Raw genomic sequence first — 25,320 nt, forward strand, 5'->3', positions numbered from 1 at the left:
TCACCTCAAAACTCTTACAATTTATTGGAACACATTATTATCCACACTTTACTTTCACTTCAGTTCCATTGCATAAGCTCGTTATAAATGTTCATCATTGCTCCACAACACAAATAAGCACTACTTCCTTTCAACCACACAGCTTACCAACATTCCTCCTGCCTCATCACATCATTTACCAACACCACAACCTGGCCTGGGAGCATGGGAGAGGGGGGGGGGGGGCGGAGTTAGCATCGCAGGGGCGGTGCTAACCCTTGGGAGAGCGGATGATTGCACATGATAATTTTTTGTGACCGTACCTACCTTGTTTACAGAATTTTGGCATACCAGCTCAACATACTTTTCCATTTTATAATACTCGTATCCTGTACAAGCAAACACTTACACTTCATTATATCACTTTATGTTTTTATATGAAAACAAAGATGCGTGAGAATACTTTGTTACAAAAAAAAAGTGTTTAATAAAAAACAAAATACAAATATCAACCCATTTATCTTTCAAGAATGGCTCTGCTGTCAGTGTGAATGAAAGAAATGTCAAGACCTTTGCATAAACTGAAAAATGTACATTTTCTAAATTTCCCTAATTGGCAAACATTCCACATGTAACATGGTTACAGTTTGTTTGCAGATGCACTGCCCTACTCCTTGCAGTCCCGATGTACAATTATCACAGAATGGTTTACGATTCTGGAGAAATTGACCTGACAACTCCAACAGCACAAGTTCGCGTCTTGTCTTCATAAAACAATGGAAAGGACTAAAAAAAAATCTTCAGTGTTCATCAAAAATCCAAAGGATATTCACACCAGACATTCCCAGATTGGCTCGCCTGGTATGGAGACAAAAAACAATATACTGTATTAAAAAAAAAACAAAAAAAAAAACAACCTACCAGGTCACAATGAACAAAGATGAAAAACATTACTTTCTCCTCTCCCTGAAGTCAAAGGTTTCATCTTGAACTGACACTTCCTTAATAAACAATTCCTTTAGATGTGTCCTTGTAATGAGAGAGACAGACAGACAGAGGAGTGGTACACCCAAACAAATACGAGCTCAATACACACACAACTTACCCCAGCATTCCTGATTCCTTGGTTTTGATTACGTGGAGAAACATCAGGATCGTACAAAACATATTATTTCTGCCCTAAGAGAGGGATTGAGGCATGAGCCACAAAAATAGCATGACACACACACGCTAAGAACAACACACTCGTTAAATGAGTCTCAGAAAACAGAAATAAAACATTGTTGAAACGCAAATTGATGTACATAATGTTATGAAAGATTCCGCTGATGATTCCCGCTTGGATTAAAAGCTCGACTGCAATTCAGGGATGGATGGAGAGAAAGGGGAAAACAAATAAGTAGACAGACAGTGGAATAGATAAAATAATTCACATCCCACTTTTCGGGGACTATTTCCACAATTAAAATATATAAAATAACCACCTTTAGAGGCCATTTTTCCCCGCAAAGCGGGGGTTGGCCTTTTTCAGGGACCGTGGTTGTTGTTGTTTTTCGGTACCCTTTTTGAAGCAATGTTTTACGGCCGGATGCCCTTCCTGACGCCAACCCTTTTTGCCGCCTTTTAACGACAAACAGGGAATTACCAGTGAACTGGTACTCAATTAGCCGACCTCGGAAGGATGACAGGCTGAGTCAACCCCCCTGGCGTTAATTCAGCAATCAACCGGGATTCGAACCCAGGATCCTTGGATCCTAAGCCGGCACCCTAGCCGCTAGCCCAACACCAGGGTTAAACTATTTCCACAATTACTGGGATAAATTCCGACATTCAGGTCGTCAAAAACGACAGGTATGCAATTGTGGTGAAACGCTTCCTTCTCTACACAAGGATGCTCTGTCACAGTTAGCTGCGTCGGTTTGAGAGTTTTTAAGCAGAGCATCAGGTTCTCAATCATTCCACGTATTTGCCAAATATTTCACATGTTTTGACCAAAGAAAATACCTTGGAAACGTCATAAATGTGTCCCTGGTAGACCAGTTGGTAGTGAGGAGGGTTGATGTTGTTTTGATAGATGCAAAAAGAGTTCTTGTTTTCAGTATCTGTGGCAACAGGAAAAATAAATAAATAAAAGAATTGTATGAAGAGATCATCATCGGTAAACTTGGCTTGCATTCCCTTGGCACAAAATACCACCAACAGCTTTAAACTCGGTGTTCACAGTCAGTATGTGTTTGAGAGTTCTGTTCATCTTGGACTATCTCCTACAACATTACAGTAACAATATGGTGGTTTTTCAACCATCTATTTGCTGCTGGTTGTGATGTTACATTTCCAACCTGGCATCAAAATACCTTGATCTTTCTCCAGATGCACTTGTGATGGCCAAACAGAGGTCCGTCACATTAATATCATCATAAAGATGATAGCACACCGTGCTGTCACGCATAATGACGAGCATTCTCTTAATGCAGGGGGCTCCACATCAACATCTTTATTTTAGGATGTCCTACTGGGCTCCCCCATTTTTTTGTATTTCTATTTTTTTGGGTGTCCAAAAAAAATAAATATAGAAAACGGTAAAACTTATTTTCTACGATATTCAAGTTTGAAAAAAACAAGGATATTGTCGTGTGACGACCCTGTAGTGAACACAGCAGGGTGACATGGATGACCAAACGAGCTTTAACTCTTTTCGTTTTGCTTTAACTCGTTTCGCCTTAACTTTAAGAGGGACCAGCTCGTTTAAACCTTTAACGAGCTTTAAGGCAGACTGGATTACAACACAAGGGAAAAAATAACTGGAAAATAATTATGTGTGATTTGTGGCACTTAGCTCTAAGCTGCTCTTGAATCTTGTCAGGAATCGTCAAAACCCCCTCGCGTCCTTGACGGCAAAACCGCAGGCTGCACTGCCATGGGCACGAACCAGGCCTCACGCACCCTCGTTCGCCCAGCCGCGCTCGTCTTCGTCATCCTTGCGTGGGAAACCGCAGTTCTCGGTCCACATTTCCTCCTCCTCACGATCACGATAAAGATGTCGGAAACACGACCGTTCACCACCGGATCCAGCAACCGAGAGATACAAAATTGTGGCTGCTCCCAACGAACGTCCCTCACTCAAGAGCGCACCGTATATATCCCTGTTCTTTATGAATGTCCCTCACTCCGGAGCACCCCAACACAAGAGAGAAAGCCACGAGGAAAGCGAGAGAAGAAGAAAGAGACAAAATGTCAGGACACGACTGTTCGTGATGAATCTCCCTTGCGCAAGAGGAGAAAATGTCGGCCGAGCGTTCCTTTATAGTCAAGGCTCTGACATCATCTCACTACGTCTCTGTGTCCGCTCCTATCAGCGAATCCCATCTTAAAAGTCTTTTTGCCAATCAATCCCGGACCAATCACTGCTCCTCGGGGCGTGGCTTCACGGACCTTTTGTGCCTCTGTGCTCACCAGGTCGATGTTATCCACGGTAGTGGTCAATGTCCTGTTTCAGGATGGTTTTTATTTAGTGTGGTTCATGGGCGATTTCTTACTATTTGTGTGTGTTGCTGGTGTCATAAGGAACAAAGGAAAAATAACAGAGGCCATTACATACAGGGGATTAATTTACCCATAATCGCTAGCTAATTAACAAACCCCACCCCTCTCATGGGGACGAAGATACACTTACATGACATCCGGTCAAAACGAATTTCCTACTTATTACATGGGCTTTCTTCTTCTTCACAACAGTCAGAGCACACTACCTATGCATTCTACCTGGACTAAGGTATTGTCTATCCCCTACAAACGTAACAATATTTATGCATAAGCGAATTATTGAATAGCCCAAAACACATCAACGGGCCTTTGTTTAATAGAGTGAAACAAAAAATGTTAATTTCTTAAAGAACAGCAATATATTTATTTCGCTTGAACACTCAATGTTAGAAGTACGCAGCTCTTACACCGACCGTGGTATTTGGAGTCAATGTGCTTTTGTACATTGGTTCTCCTGAAGTTTGTTGACCCAGTGAAGAATGACCCCGATCTAACCGCTGGTACTTTGGATACCGCCAACATGTGGCACAAAGCATTTTATCATTCTCTACGTCGCATTCAAGCCACTGGTATTTGGCCTTCCATGCTGCCTGGAATTTCTTTCTCCTCTCATCTCATCTCATATCCACTCTGCTTTTTGGGATGGAAAGTCTCACAATCGGAATCCGCAATCGTAACGTTACTGGCAGAGGGACCAGCTGAGCTCATTGATGTGCAGGCCAAACACGAGGGCGCACACTCCTCTCAACTTTCCCTCCACCCCTACCCCCTCCCAACCCCTCAACCTGTCCTCCAACTGTATCAGGAACACTCCTCTCTTAACTTCCTACCCAAATCTCCCACATTTTGTCTTTTTGCAGCCACAAAGCCAAATTGAGTCTTTTCTGACTCATTCCTCCAATATATCTCAATCGAGCCTGACCCCAATTGGGCATACTTTAACTCTTACTATAACGTATTTATTGATGTACTTAATATTTTTTATATCGCCATGTAAATTGACTTTAAGAAAAGTTTAATTCCACTGTTATTATGATTAAATAAAGTTTAATATTTTATCACAGACCAATGGCCCACTAAATATTTGCAGGTGCCTTCTGCTAGTTTGCTTCATTTTCACCCCTGTCGGACATGGAATACCCCCAAAAGCTAATTTGCATATTTTGGATAAATAAACTTGACCAGGAAACTGCACAAGACCAAAAGGAGAGAACTATGCGAGCATGTGCTCGTGTTTACATGACTAGATTTAAAAAAAATTGTCGCTCCGATAATGGCGATCGTAAATTTGTGGTCAAAATTGATGTCATTATATTGTGCGATTTTGTGGGTGCCTGGCCCAACTGCTTGTAAAATTTGGGTACCCAATGCTAAAATTAGGCACTCGTTAATGTCGAATCATGTTTAATGTTATCGGGGGTCCTGCTAATTCGATCTGAGGTTCAGTGTGGCCTGCAGAGTCTTCCAAGAATATCCATTAATTTGGGCTTCATTAGGCGTCCCTTGTTAGCCCTCTGTGCTGGTCACAAGTACCAAATATCTGGTCAGTTCCACTTTGCTAGACAGACTGACATCCCTGGACTCCATTTGCAGCAACAGAACACAATTTTTGTTTTCATCTAGCCTTTGGCCTCTTTCCTTATTTACACTCCAGCTGGTATATGGCTCAATTTCTTAGGTTTGCCTCTTTATTGTTTTGCTTTCATGTCTTTCTTTGGGTGTACAAGTTCGCTTAAAGATAAAAATGGACAGAAAGATACAGTCACGTGAAAAAGTAAGTACACCCCATGTAAAGTTTTGACTTTTTCAACATATTTCAACATACAGCTATTTGATCTTCATTTCAACAATATTGATAGATAAAGGTGATATAATATAACAACTATCATGAAACATTTCCATTTTGTAGTCCATTGTATAATTTAAATAAACACAAATGCAAATTTCGCATGTGGAAAAAGTAAGTACAAGTCAAATGATTCCAATGGTGAAGAATCACTTTAAAAATTCTAGTAAGCGGCTCCCAATCCGGATCTTCACCAAAATCTAATCATTTCGTCCTTGCCACATACACTATCTCTCTGCCAAATTTCGTCCGAATCCGTCCACAACTTTTTGAGATATCCTGTTCACAAACAGCCAGACGGGGTGAAAACATAACCTCCATCCACCTTTGGTGGCAGAGGTAACTAGAACGGCACTCAGTAGAGAGCATACCTCCGCTTGGTTGGCCATATCACTCAATGGTGACGAATCACTTAAAAAATTATACTAGCTGGATCCAGATCCTGATCTTCACCAAAATTGAATCGATTCTTCCTTGTCACACACTCAACCTGTCCAACAATTTTCGTCCAAATCCATCCATAACCTTTTGAGATATCCTGCTATGTATCGTTTTTGGCCCAATCTCCCAATAGTGAAAAATCACTTAGAAAATTAAATAACTCTCATATCCGAATACATATTGAGATCTTCAACAAAATCGAATAGATTCGTCCTCGTCAGACACCCAACCGGTCCACCATATTTCGTTCAAATCCGTCCACAACTTTTTGAGATATCCTGCTATGTATCGTTTTTGGCCCGATCTCCCAATGGTGAAGAATCGCTTTAAAATTTCTAGTAGCCGATTCCGAATCTGGATCTTCACCAAAATCTAATCAATAAATGAATTATTATTATTATTTCATCCTTGTGACATATGCTACATCTCTGCCAAATTTCGTCCGAATCCGTCCACAACTTTTTGAGATATTTTGTTCACAAACAAAAAACGGACAGACAAACAAACAGACAGACAAACAAACAGGGGTGAAAACATAACCTCCATCCACCTTTGGTGGCGGAGGTAATAAACCTATTAACGATATGCAATCAACAATAGGGGATGCATGGAATATGTAATGGTTTTTTGGATTTGGTTCCCGGTTCATGCCCCAGATGGTGGGGACTTAGGGTCACATGGGGTCAAAATGGAAAAAACAAATCACTCAAAACTTGATATTCCTGGTGGAATATCGTGGGTAATTCCTGGTGAACTTTTTGCCATCTTTCTACTTTGACTTAGGTGGGAAGCATGGAGATTTTCAATGATGCGTCTTCGACTTTGCTCTAATTTAAGTGAAACTCAACATCAAAAGAAACTTAGCAAATCTTTAGAAGGAAACTCATTGAAAATTCCACGCAAAAATGAAAAATATTTGAACACAGAGGTAAAGTTCAGGTATCTTTACTAAACACATGTCAATAAACAAGAGGTTGCCTCAATCACAAAAAGCAAAAAGCATGAACATCACAAGGGGTGGTGCAACAAGTCACAGCACTGCAACACAAAGACACGCACCTGAATACAGTCAAAACAAAATGACACAGGAATGGACACAACACTCCTAACAGTCAAGGACAGAATGACAGCAGTCCTCAATATCGTGCGTGTCCTCCCTGAGCTGTGATGCAGGCTGTACACCTCCGACGCATGCTCTGTACCAGGCGTCTGATGCGGTCCTGGGGAAGTCTGTCCCACTCCTCCTGCAAGCCTTGAATGAGCATTTGCTGATTGACAGCCGTTGATTTCCTCAATGCAAGACGTCGACCAAGCTCATCCCATAAATGCTCAATGGGATTGAGGTCAGGGGAATAAGGCATCCACCAAGGCATCACTTCAACACCTTGTTCCTGGAGGAAGTTGGTGATCAGGCGAGCAGCATGGGGTCGAGCGTTGTCCTGCTGGAAAACTGCGATGTCAGGATGAGCCTGGCAGCAGATGAGGTCTCAAAACTTAATTGACATAATGCTGACTAGTGAGATTGCCTTCGATGACGACCAGAGGTGTCCTGAATGGGTGGAAATGCCGGCCCATACCATCACACCGAGTCCTCCCCAACGATTGATCTGGCGAATACAGCATGATGCATACCTTTCCCCACCTCTGCGCCATACCCGTTGACACCCAGTTGTCAGACATTTTGTCACTGCAGCTGTTTGCGTCGCAGGGTAGAAACGATCACGAAGATGCTGCAGCACAATCCAGCGGTCTTGGTTTGGGGTGGTTACCCGTGGTCTTCCTCTTCGTGGACCATCATTCACAGTTCCAGTTTCACCGTAACGCCTGGCCAGGTTGGAAATCGCAGGCTATGGGCAACCAAGATGTTGGGCAATTGCTCGCTGGCTTACACCATCCTCAATCATCCCAATTGCCCTTAAACGTTGTTCAGATGTCAGGCATGGCATCTGAATTTTCATGTTGTTTTCCCTGTCAGAAGCCTCAAGAGTGACGATAGACAGCAGTAAATGAATGTCTAACCACAAGAACTGAAGGATTTAATTATGAGGGTCATTATTTAAAGGGAAAATTCCCTATACAGAACCACCCCAGCATGCCATTGTCAACCAGGTGAATGAAATGAAGTTCCCGTTACATAATCAGCCATTACAATTGAAGAAACGTGTTTGTAAAGCTGCACATTTCAAAAAATGAAAGTGATACGTTTCTTTTGATGTTCAGTTTATATTGCAACTAATGAGAAATATTTGTGCCATGACCTATATTACCTATATGGTAATGACCTATCCATGCCATGACCTATCCACGTTACAATTTCCCACCTGGCTTGTCTGGTGCCTGCACAAAATACTGCAGGGTGAAGGTCTTGCCATCAGGATAGCGAGGGTTTGGAGGAAGCCTCGAGTCCAAGTAAGTCGAAAGGACATGCATAATAATCTAAACAGGGAAGGTGATTATGAATCTGACCATTTTGATAACATTTAGAGATATCTTGCTCACAGACAGACAGACAGACAGTCAGTCAGTCAAACACGGGTGAAAACATCACCATTTAAGGTGGACGGAGGTTGAGGTAACAACAACAACAACACATAACAAGCAGTGCGTTGAAAACGTAGGTCTCACCGCACAATCAGTTGGGAGATCTGTGTGCCATTTCCGCTTCTTATAATCACCACCTCCATTCCAACGAAAAGGGCTCAGACAACCACCATTGGCCAGCTCTGAAAAAGACAAGCGAAAACAGACAATTCAAGGTAGAGCAATCAACCCTACAAAAATAAAATTAAGGCATCTGCTCCATTGCTATACCACCAAAACAAACACGCACGCGCACGCACGCACACACACACACACACACACACACACACACACACACACACACACACACACACACACACACACACACACACACACACACACACACACACACACACACACACACACGTTCCACGAGACAAATACAGCCACAGAGCTTGTTTGGGGGAAGTGCCTTGATTCCCGAGGTACGCTGGGTGCCAGCGATGTCACGACAATGGCCCCAATTTTCTTACCACACTCAGTGGGGTATTTACTAAGAAGGAATTTCCTCCTCCCCATGGATGTCAACCTATGGGGATTGTCCATGCTCTTAACCTTTTAAATGCTTTCAAGCCAGGAAGCAGCACGTACATTTTAAAAAGTATTTTGTACGACTTAGCTGGTGTTTGAACAGTTGATCTTCCAGACTCGGAGTGGAGGCTCTATCCATTACATCACTTTACACCAATGCTGCCAAAGATTCTCTGATATATGATGATGAAACTTAACATTTACATTTGGAAATAATGAATGCCTGTAAAACATCCAGAGCACAAACCACCAACCTCGAATCCTTTCCCACAAGTAGTCCTGATTGGCAGAGACATCCAAGTACTGCAAGACGTGGTTGAGAGAGGGAATCTGAGAAGACTTCACAACTGCAGCTTGCTTCAAGCTGGTGATAGAGCTCTCTAAGTGCAAGTTTGGAGCAAAGTAATCATTTACAATAATTTTAAAAAGCAAAATAATTATGAATAACAAAGCAAGCCATCAATTGAGATTTGTGTCATGAAGATGCAAATCGCACAAACCTCCAATCTGAAACTCAGCACATCCCAAGCGGCGCAAATGTGCATTCACAGACTCGCCCTCCTTCACAAGAGGCACCAGAATTGTCTCACTGATCCACTGGAATGAGAATGAGAAGCATACTATACCTTTGCCTCGTCTCTTGCGGAGCAGGGGCAAAATCACCTCGAAAGGAAAACTGCCAGGTTTAGGTGATAGTTTGTCAATCGGGAGTGATATGACGTCAGCGACATTGCATGCATAACTCGAAGTAATGTGAAATTGGCAGCCATTTTGGCTGTCAGAAAAGAAAGTACATGAGTGCTAAAAGTATAGAAGGAGCTTGACCAGAGAAAAAAAAAACAAAAAAACAACCTTTAGAGGCCATTTTTCCCCGCAAGCGGGGGTTGGCCTTTTTCGGGGACTGTGGTTGTTGTGTTGTTTTTCGGTCCCCTTTTTGAAGCAATGTTTTTCGGCCGGATGCCCTCCCTGACGCCAACCCTTTTTGTCGCCTTTTAAGACAAACAGGGATTTACCAGTGAACTGGTACTCAATTAGCCGACCTCGGAAGGATGACAGGCTGAGTCAACCCCCCTGGCGTTAATTCAGCGATCGACCGGGATTCGAACCCAGGATCCTAGGATCCTAAGCCGGCACCCTAGCCGCTAGCCCAACACCAGGGATCTTGACCAGAGAAGAGGAAGATAAATAATTATCTATGTAAATGTGTACCGTGCACTGCCACCTGGTGGTGGTGTTATAGGGTATTACAATTCCCTTTTTCACCTGGGCAATGCTTAGGTTAAAGCAGTCTTCACCCAGGTAAATTTGTTCTCCTCTCCCTCCTCCTCTCCTCTCCTCCCTCCTCTCCTCGCCTCCCTCCTCTCTTCCCTCCTCTCCTCCCTCCTCTCCTCCCTTCTCTCCTCCCTCCTCTCCTCCCTCCCCCCTCCTCCTCCCCACAATGTGTAAAGCTTACAGCACCGTGAATCTTTTTCAATCGTGTTGTAAAGCTAATAATGTGTTGCGAGGTTCATACCGAACCACGGGGTCACCTGTGTGACGAGGCCCATTGTGCGTCCCTATCTGTGTGCATGCGCTATTCATTAAAGAGGATTAAAGTGGTCAGTACATCTCTATTTATGTAGTTAATTGTAAGATCGGAATGCATGTCTGTTACATGTTCTCATGTAAACACTATGTATGCCCTGTACCATGGCACCTTTTCCATCCTGTACATTGATGCTACCCTGTACATTGATATCTAAGATCCTAAGAAGCCTGGTGTTGGCTTAGCGGTTAGGGTGCCGGCTTGGGATCCTAGGATCCTGGGTTCGAATTCCGGTCGATCGCTGAATTAACGCCAGGGGGGTTGACTCAGCCTGTCATCCTTCCGAGGTCGGCAAATTGAGTACCAGTTTGCTGGGATGAATGATCCCGGTGTGTACCCCGGTTTAGAATAGGTACACCCTATCCCTGCGCATCGTAAGAGCGTGACCAAGGGTTCGCGTCAAGAAGGGCATCCGGCCATAAAAACATTGCCTCAAAACATGGAACCATGATTGTCATGGGGCCCGCAAGGCTAACCCCCGCTCTAGCGGGGAAAATGGCCTTAAAACGATCATTCATTCATTCATTCACATTGATGCTACCAGTCTCTTTCCTTTTCGTTTGATTCACATGTTTGATTTACTATGCAACTGTAATGTACTCTTGAAGTATTGTTATCACAAAGCAATATCATTCATTTACAGTTACACAGAGCCTTTGCGATCTTTTTACAGAGCCTCGAGGAGCTTTTCAGAGCTTCTTGGGAATAAAAAGCCGAAATATTCTGTATGAACACAACTCCTTGTTTGTTTCTGCGTACCACATCCTGAGAGCCTGCGATACCACCATCACGAAAACCCTAACGGCAGATAAAGCCCCAGTCATACCGGATTTGAGTGGCCACGAATCGCCCCGATCACCCCCGATCTGGCGATTCCCCGCACCAACACGACTTTTCGGCAAGATCGGCTGTAAATTTTCCCACAGTCATACCAAAACACCCCTGCCACGACTCCCGTACAATCGCGCCGTGACCACCGCGCCGACAAAGCCCGATCCGCCAAGTGCGCGGCAAGATTGCCACAAGTCCTAGCCCGTGCCCACACGTCTTCGCCCCGATCCGCCCCGATCCACCCCGATCCCACTACGACCGCACTACGATGGCACTACGACCTCACTACGACCGCAGTACGCACGCGTACGTGCCCACCCGTCCGAGCCCGACTGCGCGGCGGCCGTCCTTGCCCTATATAAGAACGGCCAAGAATCACGCCGACCTAACTACAATCTTAAAATTCAGACGACGCTAATTCACGTTATTTTTGTATGTCGTTTATATAAATCATCAACTCCAAGCCTTCCAATGATGCCGCCAGCCAGGAAGAGGGGGAGGGGATCCAGGAAGACGTGCACAATCACGCGGCTGCCGTGACCAGCTTGGATGTGATCGATGTGACCAGCTTGGAATCAGGAGATGAAATGATTTAGCCGCCGGGGATCGCCTATATATACCCGGTCTTGTGACAGGTCGTACTGGCGCCTACTGGTGCTTACTGCATGCTTACGGCAGTCTTGGCGGAGTCTTGTTAATTCGTGAGAGATCGGCAATGATCGTGAGTCGTCGTACTGCTGCACGAACGTGGTCGGGACGGATCGGGGCAATTCTTGGAAGATCGTGATGGCAGTCGTACGGCGTCCATGTGAGGACGTACGGCGGTCGTATCAGTGCTTGCTGGATGCGGAGCGAATCGTGGCAGCCAAGTTTCCCGACCGCCGCAAGACACTCCACGACCATTTTCCCGATGCCCACATGCACCCGTACGACACCCTCCAGACAGCAGCAAGAGTTTGAAAAAGGCCACGAATCGCCACGATAATTTTGAACAGTTCAAAATTGTCGGGGCGGCTGCCCGTCTCGACCCGAACTGCCAAGTACACCCCCGATCATCCAGGAATCGCCAGGACCCCAATACGATCTGGCCAAGAATGTCGCCCCGATCTTAGGTCGTGGCGATTCGTGGCCTGAAAATGGCCGGTATGACTGGGGCTTAAACACTTGGTTGCCGTAATAATAGTCTATGCATGTGCCTTTGTCCACATGTGTGTAAAGTAAATAAACATTAAAAAATGGCATCCAAAAGACAAAGCTGATAGGTAGAATTAAAGCAATGAAGGACGAATGGCACAACGCAGAAGAAACCAAAATGATGCTCACATTGCGAAGGCTTCCCATCCAATAATAAAGTTTCTCCAACTGACGACGATTTACTCCCAGCTTTACCCACACCTGTACAAGGACGACAAAAAAAAACAATATAAAAATAATTCCTAAAAAAAGCAATTGTGAACGAGTATGTGAGATGAGAATCTATTCCCGTTAGAAAAGCCCAAATGATGTCTTGGCTTTGAACAGACATTAGTGCCCACGCGCTGGGCAAACAAAAACTGTCAGTGAGAGCAAGATGGATTGCACGATGTGAGCTGAAAACCTCTTCAGATGCCTGGCGTGAGCCGAGGTCTGTATCATCATTGCTCCGAGCAGACGGCGTTGGCGAACGGCAAGCTGGCTGGTACTGATATTTACGCAGGCCTTGCATGATGTCGGTGGGTGAACGGTTGCAACTCCACAAGGTACCCCCTGACGATCCACTTTCTTCATGAAATCCTGCAAAATAAAACACCGTATTTTGTCCAAGCTGCTATGCTCTGTTAGACGATTTGTACATTTTACTGTAAACTGTTGGCTTTTTCCCAGAAACCAAAAGATTGAATGTAAAGCTAAACCAAATCATTATTTCGAATACCGCCTGTGGCTGCTGGTTGCATCATTGCTAGCGGTAGGGCTGTACCACTGATGCAGTGCCCCCTGTTTTCAGTAAGCTCGTACTCATTTTGCCGACCTCGGATGGATGACAGGCTGAGTCGATCCACCCGGCGTTATTTATCGGCATGGCAGGGGCTCGGACCTAAGACCCTAAGATCTTAAGCCAACCACTTTAACCGTTAAGCAAACACCAGGCTTAGCTAAACTAAATGAACTGGGTCAGATGTTGTGACACAGACAACGGACAATGAGGCCATCTATATATTATTTATGCAAGAATATAAATTTTTCAAAACCTCAAGAGACGGGGTCTCTACATAAACACTCATGACAGATCTTGCTCACCTAATGGTATTTCTAGAGATAAAGTACTGTATATTCTCCACTCGTCTGTCTTTCTGATTGTTGCTCTGTCTGTTCAGGATGGAGCTTGACTGGCCTAACTCCACCCACAATTGTAACCTCAAAAAAAATAAAAATCCTATGTCTGCCATTTTGGTCGCTACTTACTTACAGGCCTCAAGTTTCAGGACTTGAACTTCAGGTGTAATATAAAATAAAAAACCACCTTTAGAGGCCATTTTTCCCCGCAAGCGGGGGTTGGCCTTTTTCGGGAACCGTGGTTGTTATTGTTTTTTGGTCCTCTTTTTGAAGCAATGTTTTACGGCCGGATGCCCTTCCTGACGCCAACCCTTTTTGCCGCCTTTAATGACAAACAGGGAATTACCAGTGAACTGGTACTCAATTAGCCGACCTCGGAAGGATGACAGGCTGAGTCAACCCCCCTGGCATTAATTCGGCGATCGACCGGGATTCGAACCCAGGATCCTGGGATCCCAAGCCGGCACCCTAGCCGCTAGCCCAACACCAGGTGTCTGGTGTACATTTGAAGATTGAACACCACATCTTCTATCATAACATAAAGGTATGTTTTGAGAAAGGAAAGGTACGTTTTGATTACAATGCATGCAGAAGAAATGAGGTAATGCATGTTTTGTTCGTGAGCGATCGAGACAGACGTCTACTATACACCATCCAAAGAAACGTTTTGTACAACCAAGAGGATGCTGAGATCATGTACATTTTTAAAAAACGTTTCAAAGGAAAGGTACGTTTTGATCATGAAAGAAAGGTACGTTTTGATTACAACCCACGTGATTTTGGTTTTCGCCCGAGTTTTCAAGGCCAAATAGTGTACAAACGCTGGATATATAAACAAACTATTTCACATGTGCACGGGCAAGTAATTCACATTATGTACCATGTTCCATAGACCGTGGGTTCTGCCGAAGCAGTTTCTTGCCTCGGGTTGCAATCCCAGATGGGTCTCCACTCCAATGCAGGATGTAGCTGAAGGTTCAGGAACTTGTTTTAGTGTGTTGGTGATAACTCGCCAAGTTTGTATTTTGTTTCAGAGTGCTGACGATCTTAGCATAAGATCCTTAACGTTCACCAACCAATGCCAGCAGATAGGACACCCCGTTTAAGGGATGGTGCATACATTGATGTATGGGCCCTGCATGTGAAACACCAGGAGGCCAGTTTATATCTGGGTTGGAATTCCAACCCTGGCTTGGCTATGTCATCTCATTTCAGCAACTCAGAAGATGTTCAAATTATCCTTCAAATCCACCAGTAAATAAACACGGTACACTTGTACTTTTGTGATAATCTGGACCTTTCGAGTAAAACGCTACAAGATATATGGCCATATGACAATTTTAATGGCCTCTTTGTATTTCCAGCACTTTAACTTTGGAAACATACTTGCTGGCCTCTCTCTAAGCATGTCGAGGATGTGGTGCTGTGCAGGTCTTTTCAAATATGATGGCCAATGATTGAATGAACCATATTAGTGAAGCAATTTCACAATAGCTTTTAGGCTCGTGCCGTGAGCAGGGCTTAAAGCATGATTGCTCTGGGTTCCAACGCTGCAGATAGACCAAAAAGATATGTTGAACCTGACAGTGCATTCATGTTTTGTTGTAACAACAGGATTTTAATACCGTTTCATACAGAAAAATAAATAAATAATAATTAATGTAAAAATAAATAAATAAATCAACAAACCTCACATCCTCACACAAAGAATGAATAACTACTCGAGATGTGGCAAATCATGGAATTGAGCTCAAATTCCTCAAAAAGTAAAAATAAACAATAATAGATAAATAAAATCACAAAGAGTATTATTACGCACCAAGCAAAGACCAATCTTCTTCCAAACCGGAATTGTTATGCAGGTAATTGTGGTCTGCGTTAACGTTGCTGGTCATCTCCGCGGAGCTGCACATTGGAGGTGAGCAGCTCTGGCGGAATCTTAGCACACAGGATGCATCCTGCTGCTCAGACCATGGCAAGGACGTCGAGCTGGTGATGAAAGATGGGCTGGAATTGGCTCCCTGGTGCACAAACAATTGTTCCAATGAGCTCAATAACCCCAAAAATCTGAACATAACTTTTGTCACAGCATCCATCACTTTTTTTTGTTGAAAAGCTCGTTGAGGAGCTTATACATAAAATATTTCTAGTGGGACAGGAGTTGGCATCATCCCTAGAACCTCTCTCAGTCCGCCGCTCTGTTGCTTCCTTGAGCCTTTGCTATCAATATTATCATGGAATGTGCTCCGAGGGTTTTTCACAGGTTGTTCCACCTGCGCATATTTTCAGCCGCTCTACACGTTTGACAGTTTTTTTTCCCATTCATACACTGCATCTGTCCCGAAGTGTAAGACTATGAGGTATTCTTCTCGTTTTTTTTCCCCCGTACTGCATCACTCTGGAACAGTTTACCTGCATCTTGCCAAACCTACCTCAATTCAAGAGGAATGTCAATAGATTCCTCCTTCCTGTCTAATATCTATACTTTTCTTTCCTTTGTGTAGCCCCCACCTCGAGTGACCTTGTACGCTTTGTGGCGGACAAAATCCCATTAAAAATAAATAAATAAATAAACACATGCAGGCAATAAACATCACATGAAGAGCTAGGTAATCAAATGGGAATGCTAAACAGATCAACCCATTTATGTGGAATGTTAAAGGAGGTGCTGCCAAGGAATAATTGACAGGTGTACCAGAAGTGAGCCAGACAGCAACATTTTAAAATTAAGGTAATTATCATTTTCATTGGTTGATCACGGTGATAACAGGCCATACACTTTTGGAGACCATCACATGGGGACCATTTGTCCATTTCAAATAGAATTACCCTGCTGCTTTAGCTTGTTTTATTCTTTCGTTTATTCTAAAGCAATGCTCATGCTGTAGCAAAGCCTCTCTGCTGATTCCTCCTCATTTGAGCTCACCAACCAGTAGTGAATTACAATGTGAGAACGATGAAGAGCTCTGGAACTCCCGTTCCTTGGTTTCGCAGACGACTCCACATTGTGTCGTTCAGTACCTCCATACCTCTGTTGGGCATACAGCAGCTGCATCTCTCTCTGCTGATCTGGAAATTATTAGACTATGGTCTGATAAATGGAACATGTCCTTCAATCCTGGAAAATCTCAGTCTCACCCAATCACTCCAGATTGATTGTCAAATGAGCCTATCCCTGGTCATCAACTGGAAGAGGTTCATTCTCTTGAACTTGTAGGCCTCATAACCAGCCACGACCTTTCCTGGGCCAATCACATTGCAAAGTCGGCATCCCAAACCAGCTGCAGACTGAGCATCATCTATCAATCAAAGTCTTTCCTTGGAAAATCAGAACTACACACAGTGTACAAAACCTTTGTCCATAGGGCAATGGAGTAATGCTCTTCGCCATGGGCTGAAGCACCAGCATCACATCTGTAATTACTGCATTTAGTGGAATCTAAAGCTCTCAAAATTATTGGAATCTCCTGTGATAAGCACAAGGTCTGCTGCTTTCACATCGCAGGCAGGTCGGTGATTTCTCTGTTTTTTTTTACTGCCTCTACTGTCTGTCCCCCTACCCTTTCTATATACTCCAGGATGCGTGCCTTCTAGCAATTTAAGAAAGTGATTCTGACAAAGAGAGCGACATGAAGCAACTGTGCCAGAAGAATGACTGCTTCTCCATACTCACCATCTCAAGTCCAGAACTGTTCATGTGAACAAGTGTCTAGAAATTGTCTCATCAAGACATAAATTGTTTCACACCATTTGAAAGTAGGATGACATGATGGCCCGTCTCCATCTCGGCTAATGACAAGATCAACATAACGTTCCTACATCTGGTTGGACCATCCACAACATTATTTTATCCCAGGGCCCGAATAGTTCAGATGCATTCTCAGGGTATATTCGTGAACCTGAAGACGGCACCAGGAAGAACTTACAAGCTCAGTGAGAAGGAAAGTAATCGTGGCAAACTGACTTCGGTGGAAAGCGGAGTAGACCTGAAGAGATGATGCTCTGGAAAGCAAGCATGCGATTACAGGGAGGGCACTGAAGAAAGAACTTGACCAAAAGTTATTTACTTTGTTTCTTTTCATGTCTTTATGCAATCCAGAATCACTGCTTACCGACACTCATTCGTTCCACTTCTTTTTTTTCCTTTTTTTTCCGCCTGTGGAACTGACTTTCACACTCCTCCATCTCATCCTTCCCTCCAGAGCTGTTCACCACCACATTAGATCATCCCAAATCCAAATCTTTTCAACTCTCGTTAATCTCACTTCCTCCCCCCGCCCCAAGCACCTCCTTCCCCATCCTTCCAAATCTCCAGTTTTTTTCCCCCTGATAGTCTGCTTCTGGATCCATCTTTTCCACCCCCTGCATCCTTCCCTACCCCTCATTTGTCCGTCTTCCTCTATTTTCTCCTTCACCTCTGCTGTTGGTGTGTTTCCTGCCTCCATTCCTTTTGACTTTGTTTCTGCTATTGCTTTTGGTCTGTTGCATCCCGATACTGTTGCATCCCGATACATCTAGCTCTTCTACGAGCCTTGGCCTTGTACACCAAAAAAAAAAAATCACCTGCACCTTTAGACCATACACCTTTTCCTGCCAAACAGCACACTTAACATCAATGTCAGGGTTTTCTACCAATTGGCACAAATCTGCATTATACCTCTCTGACCACTCCCCTGGCAAATAACCCAATGAGCAACGTTAAGAGCTGAAATTTTTCATTTTTGCATTTAAAATTGATAGCAGGAAGTACAACAAATTGCATTGAGGTCCATAAGTTGTGGTCAAAAATCTACTGCTGGTGAAATGGTTTGGTGTGGAATGTCCCTAATGCAAATCGTGTTCCCGGTAATTCGAAACCAAAGACCTTTTAGATGTCTCACCTGTGCATACGGTAGTTGAGTCAAGGTGTTGGGAGGCGACAATCTTTTAGCATGGCCAGACGTAGACGCAGGTGGTGTGATCTGTGTGGGTAGGTGGTAAATTGTTTCCAAAGAGTTTGGTGATAGCCTTGGAGGGCTGAGTGGTCGACCAGGGCTGTAACAGAGCACGTTCTGTCCCTGACTCGCTGGTGATCGTGGACTTGAATGGCTGCTCAGCAATTGATTAGAAGGACTCTCTTTGGGATGGAGAACAACAGTGGATGAAAGTGTCAACACCAGCATGCAATTGATAAAATATAACGTAACAGACAAAATAATGCACGCATGCATGGCATTGAGACAGGTGGTATGGCAGCTACGTTTTCTTGTTTATTCACCCTCCGTTGGTTCAAAACAACAGATGAAGATTTTTTTTTTTAAACATCTACATCCATTTTATTACTACTACTACTGCTAATACACATGCCCATCTAAATGGTGCAGCGACCCCCTAGAGGGTTGACCCTTTTGTCTCCACATTGTGTCTGCAGAGAGTTTGTCTTTTTGCTCGCCGACTCTTCACAAAGCACACCATGAGATCTTTAACATCCAGCAACTAATGCCGGCAGATTTGTTTTTGTTTTTGTACACAAGATCGAGGCTCGTGAAAGAGCTAACATTAATCACACAAAAAGTCAAACCGACACATAAAACACAAAATAAGGGGAGCGGTAGACAAGATGGGGAGAGAGGGGGAAGGACACAAACACAACATTTGAGAGCAGGGACATCGAGAGAACTGTGGGAAGGAGAGGGCTTGGGGGGAGGTGGGACAGGTATAAAACATATGGACACTGCAAGGACTTCCAGTAAAGAAGTTGGAATTTCAAAAAAGCGGATCTGGGGTGAATTAGCGGGGGTAGAAAATATCAAGGTTTTGGATGAGGGAAGATAAGAGATGGTGGTGAACAGCTGTTTAAAAGACCAGGAGGGAGGAGTGGGATTTAAGGGAGTGGGGGAGTTTGTTCCAGAGGCGGGAGAAAAGGGGAATTAAAGAGTGAAGGTGAGCAGAGGGCCTAGATTTTGGCAGTTTAAACATAAGAAGGTTGCTGGCAGATGTTGTGCGACCTGTAGGAATATTTGGGGGACAGAGCACAGAGAGAGCTGGGGGGAGCAAGGCCGGAGAGGAGTCGGTAGAAGACAGAAAGACCACCTACCTGCCTTCGGTGAGTGAGTGAAAGGCCCTCGGAGTTAGCTTCATCGCAGGAGATTCCAATGATTCTGAAAGCTTTGGTTTCAACAGCGTGAAGATGAGCTAGGTGTGAGGCAGGAGCACTGGCCCAGAGGGGGGAACAGTATTCCATTGAGCTGCGGATGAAAGCCTTGTATGAGGTGAGGAGCTCAGGTGTGCCAAGGAAGGACTTCGCACGACAGAGGATGCCCAGTCGGCAACTGGCTTTGGAGGCCAGCTTGGAAATGTGGTTTTCCCAAGAAATATCATGGCAGATAGTGAGACCCAAAAGCTTAAATGACAGAACTTCTTGGAGAGGATTGTTGAGAAAGTAGATGGGAGGGTTTTCCAGTCGGTCTTTTCGGAGAGACATAGTAAGAGTGTGAGATTTGTCAGGATTGAAAGACATGTTCCACTTGTTTGACCAGTCTGTGATTTTGTCCACGTCTGCAGAGAGTGAGGAGGCTGCAGACTGCCTATCTGAGGGATGAGGTATGGAGCGGCAGAGAGTGGAGTCACCAGCAAAGAGATAGAGGATTTTCCAGAGAGTCGGAGAGGTCATTGATGAAGACCAGAAAAAGCATGGGGCCCAGAACACTACCTTGGGGAACTCCAGCAAGCACAGGAAGGGGAGATGAGAGAAATGCATTCAGGGCCACACGTTGACGACGACCAGAGAGGAAATCCACAAACAATGCGTGGAGATTTCCATGGATACCATAGGAGGAGAGTTTGGTGAGCAGAGCTGGGTGCCAGACCATATCGACGGCACGTGATATGTCGAGGGAGACAGCTCTGATTTCCTGTTTGGCATTGAGGACCTCCGTCTATTGTTGAGACAGCAGAAGCAACATGTCCAGAGTAGAATGACCTGGTCTGAATCCAAATTGATGATTGGAGATCAAGCCATTGGAGAAGAGGAAGGATTTGATATCCGAAGCAATGATGGATTCCATGACTTTGCTGATAATTGGGAGCAGGCTGATTGGTCTGTAGTTGCAAGGATCTGTTTTTGCACCTTTTTTGTGTAAAGCGGTAATGTTGGCTGATTTCCAAGATGCTGGCAGATGACCTTGAGCAAAGGAGAGGGTGAAAAGAACAGAGAGAGGGTGAGATAGAGCGGCAGAGCAGGATTTTAGGACCCGTGGGCTGATGCCGTCTGGTCCAGTTGCAGAATCAGAGTCGAGGTTTGACAAAAATTTCTCCACCTTGTCAGGAGAGAAGGACACAGAGTCCAGGAGCAGTTTGGTTCGACTGGGTAAGGTGGGAACAGAGAGAGATGGGTTTGGGACACAAGATTTTGAGGCAAACACAGAGTTGAGATATTTGGCTTTGTCACGTGCGGTGTCAACTGTGTAGCCATTTGAGGTAAGGAAGGGGATGGAGGGGGAACAAACACCAGAAACGGATTTGACCAGACGCCACCAGGATTTGGAGGAAGGAGACAGGTTTGAGAGTTCATTCTTGAGTGTGGAGAGATAGTGCTTCCTGGCTCTCCTGAGTGTAGACACACACTTGTTCCGAGCTTGGTGGAAGGAACTGAGATTTCCTTCAGTTGGATTTGCCTTCCAAGAAGCAAAGGATGACATTTGGTATGCCCAATTTAACGTCCACCCAAGGGACGGCACACAAACTGATGAATCACACTGCATGTGAAACACCGAGATGACAGTTTGTAGCTGGACTGAGATTTGAACCCAGGCTAGACAACTTAGAGGCGAGAGTGCGTACCTCTCGGCCATCCTACCAGCCCATATACATTTTAGTGGTTCCCATAATAAAACCTTCGTGCGTATACTCCAAGAAAGGAAGAGAGGGAAAGGGATGTAAATGGAAAGGCGAGAGAGTACCGTCACGTCATTGTGGCCAATGGACAGATACATAAAGGGGAGAACATTGAACATACAAGGGAAAGTGGTGGTGGGGCCTATTATTTGTCAGAAACCCTTTGTCTCATCCCTTTGACAGGCAATTCTGCTTTCCAGCCCCTTTAAATTATTGATGGTAGGTGAATAACAAAACATCAACCAAATGTTGGCCGAACAGTCGCTGTAGTGTTTTGTAACCAAATAAGATATCGTTTGACGTTCAAACAATCCGGTTCAAGCATGGTTCATGGTTCAAGTTCACCAAATAATATAAATTAATGCAACAACAGGAAAAGGTGGTTCTCACCTGCTGTCGTGCCAGAAGGGGAACATGAGCCGCCGACGGTTGGACTCGAGCAGCTGAAGTACCTCCAGAAATCGAATGCAGTATTGGCAAGAAATAACGTGGCTAAAGCACACACTAGACCGGAAATGTGGAGGAAAGAATGTAAACAAACATTTCACTGTGTGACGTACATTTATTTACCCAGTAGAGATGGTATGAAAATTGCTCGAGATTTGTCATCAGTTAATACATTGTTGTCCCTCAATCTCTTCCTCCTGATGCGATTTAAGTACAAGCTTATGAGCCTCAGAACGCTGTTTTCTTTTTAATGGGTGCCGAGGGCTGGTGGGGTGAGGAGACTTTGCTTGATGAAGGATGCCCGGTGTGGCTTTGGAGGCCAACCTTGAAACGTGGTTTGCCCAAGAAACATCATGTGGTTATCAAGCCTGGGTTCGAATCCCAACCCAGCTATAAACTGCCATCCTGGTGTTTCACATGCAGGGCCATTCATCAGTTTGTGCGCTGTGCCTCGGATGGACGTTAAACTGGGTTTAGTTGGTGAACGTTAACCGTCCTTCGTCAAGATGAAACAAGTTATCCCTGGCACCATGAACAAATTACAAATTCCTGCTCCAACCTTATTTGACGGTTCGTGAAAGACTTGCACAAAGCCAACCCCACAAGAGCGTGGGAATAATTGTGGCCATTCAAGCCGAATAAGAAGACTTGTAAATAAAAGGAGGTGAGGAATTATGTCATGACGTTATGTGAAACGTGAGGTACTGACGTTACAGTTATACCATCGTCGCGTCATTAGGTTGCTTCCAATAATCCAAGATGAAGTCGATACAAAGTCTTTCCTTCATCAATGCATTTGTATTTCGAGAATCTCGTTGTGGAATATCGTCATACTCTTGGTTTGGAAGTTTTGATAGGAAGGAGGGGAGGGAAAGAGGAGGGAGTAGAGAGCGGGTAGGGGGGAGGTAGGGTGGAGGAGTGGAGAGGGAAGGGAGTGAGTGGAGAGGAGTAGTGGGGAGAGTGGAGGAAGTGAGGGGGAGTGAAGAGATGAGGTCAGTGGGGAGGGAAAGGAGTGAGGGGAGGAGTTGGCAGTGGGGAGGGGAAGAAGTAGGGGGTGAGGTGAGGTGAGAGTCAGGGGAGGGGAAGAGTGAGGGGTTTGGAGGTGAAGGGAGTGAGAAGGGAGAGAGAGGAGTGAGAGAGTGAGGAGAAGGAAGTGAGGGGATGGAGTAGGGAGTGAGGTAAGGGGGGACTCGGGGGGGAGGAGAGGTGAAGGGAGCGAAGGGGAATGAGGAGGGGGAGTGAGTGAGGGAGTGAGGGGAGGGGGACTGTTGTCAAACAGCTTAACTCACCAATGTAATAGATAATGAAGTAATACGATCCAAAATACACCGACATCACGTGACTCGACCTGCACAAAAAGATGAAAGCATTATTCCAACCACATCCCACATGAAAAATAAAACTAAAAGTCTCCATTTCTGAGCCGTGTTTCCTCAACAAACCTGAGGATTGAAGAGGATTGGAGAGGAGAGGAGTGGAGAGAGGAGTGGAGTGAGGGGAGGAGAGGAGTGAAGTGGAGAGAGGAGTGAAGTGGAGAGAGGAGTGGAGTGGAGTGGAGTGAGGAGAGCAGTGGAGAGAGGAGAGAGGGGTGGAGTGAGGGGAGGAGAGGAGTGAAGTTGAGAGAGGAGTGGAGTGGAGTGAGGAGTGGAGAGAGGAGACAGGAGTGGAGAGGAGTGGAGAGAGGAGTGGAGAGGAGTGGAGAGAGGAGTGGAGTGAGGAGTGGAGTGGAGTGGAGTGAGGAGAGCAGTGGAGAGAGGAGAGAGGAGTGGAGTGAGGGGAGGAGAGGAGTGAAGTTGAGAGAGGAGTGGAGTGGAGTGGAGTGAGGAGAGGAGTGGAGAGAGGAGACAGGAGTGGAGAGGAGTGGAGAGGAGTGGAGAGGAGAGGGTGCAGAGGAGAGGAGAGGAGAGAGGAGTGGAGTGAGGGGAGGAGAGGAGTGAAGTGGAGAGTGGAGTGGAGTGGAGTGAGGAGAGGAGAGGAGAGGGGTGGAGAGGAGTGGAGAGGAGAGGGGTGGAGAGGAGTGGAGTGGAGAGGAGTGGAGAGGAGAGGGGTGGAGAGGAGTGGAGTGGAGTGGAGAGAGGAGTGAAGTGGAGAGAGGAGTGGAGTGGAGAGAGGAGTGGAGTGGAGAGAGGAGTGGAGTGGAGTAGAGTGAGGAGAGGAGTGGAGAGGAGTGGAGGGGAGGGGAGAGGGGTGGAGAGGAGTGGAGTGGAGTGGAGTGGAGTGGAGAGGAGAGGGGTGGAGAGGAGTGGAGAGGAGAGGGGTGGAGAGGAGTGGAGAGGAGAGGGGTGGAGAGAGGAGTGGAGTGGAGAGAGGAGTGGAGAGAGGAGTGGAGTGGAGAGAGGAGTGGAGTGGAGAGAGCAGTGGAGTGGAGTGAGGAGAGGAGTGAGGAGAGGAGTGGAGAGGAGAGGAGAGAGGAGTGAAATAATTTATGGGAGAGGGGCAACGTGCGTACGTAATAAATAGATGACTTCAAAAACCCCAATTTTAACATCACGCATTACAAATGATATTTATCGTAGTCACTTGACATCATCATCTCAGACATAGAGATTATATAATCTTGTAACACCAACAAATAAGAACATTTTATTGAACCATGGATGGAGTCGGAGCGTATCGCTATCGTATCGGTGGTGAAGGCCTAGGCTTCGATGAAGTAACAAATGGGATGCAAAGCGAGTATAAAAACTCACAACTCGAGTCCACAGAGAGCCGCAGCTGCGAGGCTCAGCAAACCTCCAGCGAGGGATAAACCACGACGCCTCGCCAGCTGTCCCGCCCGATACTCGGCCAACACGGTCATGCCGGAGCTTCGCCGCTGCCCGCGCATCTGCATAGCACCCTGAAGCGGCGACACGTGGGTCTGCGACGCCCCCTGTGAATGAGGACTCCTGGAGATACTCCTGAGCTTCATGAGGGGTGAGATGAGTGAGGTCTTACACAATGAACTCACGAATGAATATTTGTAACAACAACTAACAAACTACTTTGGCTTGGATACCGGGATTACCGCCTGCCTGGGCCTAAGACTGGACAGCTGAGATGTGGGCGTGGAACTGGGAATGGGGCGTGGAACTGGGAATGGGGCGTGGAACTGGGAATGGGGCGTGGAACTGGGAACGGGGCGTGGTGAAAATAACATCAAGGTGAAAGGTAACACTAACACCGTCATGTTGATGCCTGGGATCATGACTCACCTCGTCGATATGCCACGATAAAATACCAGCCTCTGACAGCAGTACCCACCAAGAACACTTCCATGCCACTATGGAGTCTCCGAGGAAGCTGAAACGTAAGCTTAATCATGTGACTGTGCAGCTGGAAAATGCAGGAAAAAACTGAAAGGAGAACA

General features: G+C 45.3%; 2 protein-coding genes across 3 annotated transcripts in view; both read right to left on the minus strand.

The window, feature by feature from the left end:
• LOC137437028 (outer dynein arm-docking complex subunit 1) overlaps positions 1-204 on the minus strand; it is a 66,313-nt gene extending 66,109 nt beyond the window's left edge. Inside the window, exon 1 of the mRNA XM_068131337.2 lies at positions 148-204. The gene's annotated coding sequence lies outside the window, so the exon portion shown is untranslated. The remainder of the gene's footprint in view (positions 1-147) is intronic.
• On the minus strand, positions 1-25,014 carry TMEM209 (transmembrane protein 209). Of its 2 annotated transcripts, XM_068131328.2 has the most exons (14): positions 24,662-25,014; positions 23,261-23,319; positions 21,915-22,028; positions 18,530-18,765; positions 15,469-15,670; positions 12,934-13,109; positions 12,660-12,731; positions 9,421-9,517; positions 9,175-9,300; positions 8,435-8,532; positions 8,131-8,245; positions 1,984-2,081; positions 1,085-1,158; positions 1-837 (listed from the first exon to the last, which is right to left on the minus strand). In XM_068131328.2, the coding sequence occupies exons 1-14, from the start codon at positions 24,880-24,882 to the stop codon at positions 780-782; spliced, it is 1,746 nt and encodes a 581-aa protein (XP_067987429.2). In that variant the 5' UTR covers positions 24,883-25,014; the 3' UTR covers positions 1-779. The 2 variants fall into 2 exon arrangements, with proteins under 2 accessions (XP_067987429.2, XP_067987430.2); XM_068131329.2 differs by lacking the exon at positions 8,131-8,245 and having other exon boundaries at positions 443-837.
• Positions 25,015-25,320: the final 306 nt, after the last annotated feature.

This window comes from Myxine glutinosa, chromosome 11 (assembly GCF_964187855.1).
Source record: "Myxine glutinosa chromosome 11, kmMyxGlut1.1, whole genome shotgun sequence".
Taxonomy (NCBI): Eukaryota; Metazoa; Chordata; class Myxini; order Myxiniformes; family Myxinidae; genus Myxine; species Myxine glutinosa.

Coding starts and splice junctions, on each gene's coding strand:
- TMEM209 (XM_068131328.2), bottom strand. CDS start 24,882: ATGAAGCTCAGGAGTATCTCCAGGAGTCCTCATTCACAGGGGGCGTCG. Junction 22,029..23,260: donor CTTCATTATCTATTACATTG/GTGAGTTAAGCT, acceptor TTTCCGGTCTAG/TGTGTGCTTTAGCCACGTTA. Junction 8,246..8,434: donor ATCTCCCAACTGATTGTGCG/GTGAGACCTACG, acceptor TTCCCTGTTTAG/ATTATTATGCATGTCCTTTC.